Source organism: Epinephelus fuscoguttatus, linkage group LG21 (genome assembly GCF_011397635.1).
Source record: "Epinephelus fuscoguttatus linkage group LG21, E.fuscoguttatus.final_Chr_v1".
In the NCBI taxonomy this organism is placed as follows: Eukaryota; Metazoa; Chordata; class Actinopteri; order Perciformes; family Serranidae; genus Epinephelus; species Epinephelus fuscoguttatus.
The window spans coordinates 18502961-18508140 of NC_064772.1; the positions used below are offsets into that span (position 1 = coordinate 18502961).

At 40.1% G+C, this 5180-nt stretch overlaps 1 protein-coding gene across 1 annotated transcript; it reads right to left on the reverse strand.

Moving 5' to 3' along the window:
* Positions 1 to 206: 206 nt before the first annotated feature.
* Positions 207 to 4592, reverse strand: LOC125881814 (uncharacterized). The gene is made up of 7 exons (XM_049565179.1): positions 4452 to 4592; positions 2953 to 3097; positions 1671 to 1784; positions 1432 to 1576; positions 1154 to 1302; positions 927 to 1066; positions 207 to 835 (listed from the first exon to the last, which is right to left on the reverse strand). The coding sequence occupies exons 1-7, from the start codon at positions 4579 to 4581 to the stop codon at positions 654 to 656; spliced, it is 1005 nt and encodes a 334-aa protein (XP_049421136.1). The 5' UTR covers positions 4582 to 4592; the 3' UTR covers positions 207 to 653.
* Between the last annotated feature and the right edge of the window lie 588 nt (positions 4593 to 5180).

A 5180-nucleotide genomic window follows, 5' to 3' on the forward strand; every position in this document is an offset into this window, starting at 1 on the left:
TGTCTTCCTCCCTCTGCTGCTTTCATCTGATGCTGAGTTCTATTCAGCTCAGCGTCCTCATCAAAGGTCCTGCTCACAGCCATCGGGCATGTTTGATATTCCATTCTTTAAGCCACATCAAGAAAGAGGGCACTTATAAACTTGAGCATGTGTGATTATCTCTGCTGTATCACGTCACAAACACAGTGAGAGACACAGACAGGGAGTCAAGGAGGGTATAGAGGTTTTTAATGACCTTCGTTCACTCAAGAAGTTTGAAAACATCATCATCATGAGTCAACAAAATACCCAAGCTAATATGGCTTATATTAGGAGTTAAAGTGTGCATTAGGGTTTCATGTTTTCAAACAAGGACAGAGATCATCTGGTTTCAAAAACATAAAAATAGTATGAACAATGGTTAAATAATCTTCCTATTTATTTTGGATGCTTTGAATTTTTTTATTAATGAACTTCAGTTTTGAATCATAGTCTTAATACAGATATACCCTAAAAAAGCTTGAACCATTGTGCCATCTTTTGGTACAGCAGGGCTAAGTTTGTCCAACACTTTCTCAGTGTAAAGTGAGAAAGTACTGCCCCCTGTTGGTGATTCATGTAAAGTGCACATTTGGTTGATAACATATTTATTAATTTTCTTTCACCACATATGATCAGATTTTGCAGAAGTCTTTCTTGATGTCATCACTTCTGAGGTTTGTGTGCCACACTTTCTCACAGTCCTCAAATGTCACAGAGGGCTCCATGGCAACAGGTTTGCTTGACTTATCCGTGTGCAAACATGCAGAGATCAAATGGATCAAGTTCATGACCGTCATAAGGAGCATAAGGAACCCTGGAGATAAGAGAAGACAGGGTAAACTTCCACAATATATAAACACATTTGATTGTTAAATGTGCATCTGCACTTGAAGGCGACATCTTACCACAATAGACTGTGTTTGTAGCAAGGTCATGGACACGATAGCTTCTGGTGAACATGGCACCCAGGCCCAGGATGAGCATAGCGTAAACAGAGAATGTGTAGCGCATGTACTTGGTTAACAGGAAGATCTGTAGGATGAACCTGCAACATTTTCAGAAGTTAAAATCTTTCCATTATTTTGCTTTACAAACAGATATTTGGCATTACCTCTAGTTCTTTTGTCCTTACCAGTTTATAGCGCACAAGGAGATGATGGTGAGAACAACAGTGCTGATGAGAGGGTCCGGCACATCTATTTTGTACTTGAGCACAATGCCAAGACCGACCACAGCATTCAAGAGAGACCACCAGGCAAATACTGCCAAGCCATTCTGGGTCTGCAATAAATGTTAAAGCATAAAAAAATGTTGAATTTGACCAAGCATGCTAGTTAAATTAGCAGGAATTTAACATGCCGAATGCTAATACATTTTACTATATTACTTTTGGTAATTGAGTGGCCTTACCAGGTAATGTGTCCACGAGATCACAGAAGGGTTGTTGATAGCTAGCCAGACTTTGTGCTTGTCGAGGTTAGAGTAGGACATGTAGAGCATGTAGAAGCTGAGGACCAGGAGAATCCACCCGAGTATGACGGCTTCGTGTATACAGCTGTAGAAAGCAGCAGTAGCTTTGATTGATTATGAGCACACATACTGTATGTCTTTGCAAGTGTTGCTGTGGACAGAACATTGGCACTACTTACTGTCGGTCCCACAGGGCCATGCTGCACATCCTTGCAATGTTAATCATGGTCCACATAAAATAAAATACTGGGGGGTGGATTTCCGGACAGCAAGACTCAGGGCCGAGGACATTTCTGCAGACACAATAATAACAGTCTTGACTATGATCACATACAACACTTTGACGATATAATACCTGCGATTTTCATCAAATCAGACCCCATTGTTGAACCATTTACAATCAGCATTTTTTCATCAGTAGCCATTCAATGTGTTTACATTCTGTAATCACCTTTCCACATAGTGGTTTTCATTATTAGTGGCGGAGTCCGCCACTCTGGCCTTGGATTCAAATTGTCTACATATGCATACCCATTTACAGCATGCATTTGTTTGGTTGCACTGTAAATAGATTAACTAGCTACCATTATGTTGTATTTCTGACAAAGTAGCAGCTTCAAAAGTGTTTGTTACCCTAAGAATTCTGGGATCTGTAGTATTACATTGCACAGGTGTCGCCAAATCAAACTAGACGGAAGTTTTAAGGATTTTAACAGAAGTTCTAGTAAACCATTGGCATTGTATAAGGCAGGGGTGTCAAACTCACTTTAGTTCATGGGTCACATACTTCCCAATTTGATCATAAGTGGGCCGTGCCAGTAAAACCATTGCATAACAACCTATAAATGACATCCCCTTCCTTTTTTCCCTTTTTCTAGTGTAAAGAAGTACATTATGAAAATGTTTATCCATTTACAAAACAAATGATGAACAGCCAGCGATATCCTTAAAAAATATGTGCAAATACAACAGTATGTGTCAGTTTTTCCTTATTCAGTCAGTTTCTTACTCTCTGTTCCACTCCCACTAAAGTTGAAGCTATTAAAGAAGCAGGTTAAGTCGTCCCCTGCCCTACAAATCATTTACAATCCGAAGTTATGTCAGTGCCTTAGCAACAGGTAAACAGGTAGATAAAAGCCTGACACAGATTCTTTGGAGCTGTTGGTTGACAATATTTTGCACACTGTGAAATAACTATGACCACAGTAAGTACTTGTTTTTTTTGGAGAACTGTATTCTGGTCAGGGTGGAAAAACCTCTGCGGCAGCATCTTACATGAAGTATCTACTCAATGTTTAGATTGCTCCTGAAACCTCTTAACCTTAACAAGTGCATCAAGATTAGGTGTACAAAGTCATCTAGTGGGCCGGGTTGGACCCTTTTGGTGGGCCAGTTCTGTCCACCAGGCTGTATGTTTGACACCCCTGGTATAAGGCTGGTATAAGACACCACTCATGCTACCTTTTAAAAAGGCCGACCACTGCATACAGGAGCCAAGCCATAGACCACAAGTCCACTATTATCCAGTAACAGTCAGACCACCAGTCCAAAGTCACCTCCAGGGGGAAGGTCTCAGAGACATTCCTGGATGAGGTCTGAAACAGAGCTGAAGCCCAAGAAAGAAAGAAAGAAGAAAACATTGATCCTTGGTTGGGATAAATGAGAAATTTTCAGAAGTGACACATGGTAACTGGGGCATTAATATGTCTTCATTATTCCACTTCAGATACCCTCTACTGAAATCACTATAAAAAAAATCACATTGTTTTTTATGTTACAGACTCAGTCTAGACTGGGCGGTGTGTGTTTGTGTGTGTTTATGTACCCTAGTTAGTTTCAGTGGCCTCCATTCAGGTCAATGGCATGAAATGAAATGACTGTCAGGACAAAGGTCTTTCAGTGAAACTTGGCTTCAAAACGTAAGTATTTCTCAATAACATTAAATGTCAGTCCGCTTTCCTCGAAACACAACCTCTAAGGTCGACTGTGCAAGCAGCATATTACGACCCATACTCACGTTTACTGTAAGGCGGTACCTGTGTAGTGTGCATAGTAATCATTACCGGAGCAGAGGAGGAAGTGATGTTACGTAATATTGTAGAAATATTGAAAAAGCCCCAACAAGGTGGGTGGGAGGAGTGGTAATTGGGTCATATAAACATAGGACTTTCACCCAAGAGACCGGTGTTTGCATTCTGAAGTCAACATTGTGTTCTTTTAATAACAATGTAGCCTTGAATGCTAATATGTGCAGCATGCTGAGCTAGTGAAGTATGTGATACATTGTATGTGACATAGGTCACATGCATCACGTTACATAAGTGACAGAAGTACTTATATAATGCCAAATCTTGATGTTTTACCTAAACCTAACCACATAGTTTTGTTGCGTAAGCCTAACCAGGTAGGTTTGGAGCAGCACTGCGACTGTTTTATGATATTAGGGATGTACTGATAACTGTGAATGTTAGAAAGATAATGGTGCAGGAATGTGTCCTTAAAAAAATCATAAAAGTGATGTTTGGTTGTGAAGATTGTCTTGCTGAGGAAAAACATTAAAGTATCATAAATTTCTCTTTGCCACAGAGCTAATTTTCTGCCTAAATTTGATGATGTAACCAGGGCGATTCTAACTTCCGTGAACGTCATCCCTGCAGCACTCTACCGATGTGGTGGAAATCAACCTATTCTGTCATTTAGGTATAAGAGCTTTGCTAAATATTTACGACTAAATATGCAACAAGTTTAGAAAGCTGAAAAAACATCTTTGAGTTTTGCAATCATCAACCTGACTGGTGCACTTTGTATATGACATTACCATTTACTAAAGCCCCCCTCTACAAACCAGTGAGAAGAGCTCACTGAGCTCATTAAAATCATCACACTTTCAACTTCTGAATACAACCATCAACCTACAATCTGTGATTACATAATTGAAATATTCATGCAGAGTCACTCACCATTCGGAACGTTGCTGTCCTGTGCCAGGTTAAAAAAGATACCTGTGCTCACCTGAGCAATTACAGCCAGGGCAATGCTCCCAGCATGTATCACTACATGGTGACTGTTTTTCACTGTGATAGGAGACATCTGGAAGCTCACCACAGTGTCTGAATACTGAAGACTGTGCTGTGAGGCACAATATATGTCTCCACAATCTAATATTTTGGACTTTGGAATGCTGCATGTACTTTTCAATTTTATGGTATCTCTTTGATTACTGCTATCATAGGTGATGTCATGGTAGTGGTGGTGGTGTGTGTGTGTTAGGCTATCTTTAGTGACACACTTCAGACTGTAGACAAGTTAACTAGGGACATCTTGTCCAAATGGGGACAAAACTTGACCTAGTTTGGGAAAAAATTAGATTCCAGTTTAAGGTTGGGGTTAGGTTAAGGTTAGGCTTGGGTAAGAGTTAGGCAAGTAGTGGTTATGGTTTAGTCCTGTTTCCTAGGAATCACATTTATATAAAACTTATCTGAAACAGCAGATACGTGTTTGATGGAAAAATTATGCTGGGTGAACTGCGCTTGAGGAGATGTTGCAACGCTAACATTAGGACACATGAGTTTATATGATTGTGCTGTTTTCACTTGGCACACAGGACTGCTTATCACAGGAATGCGTTGGCGCTGAAAGGATTAGCTGACTTACTGATAAGGCGATCATTGTAAAAATGATCAACAAAC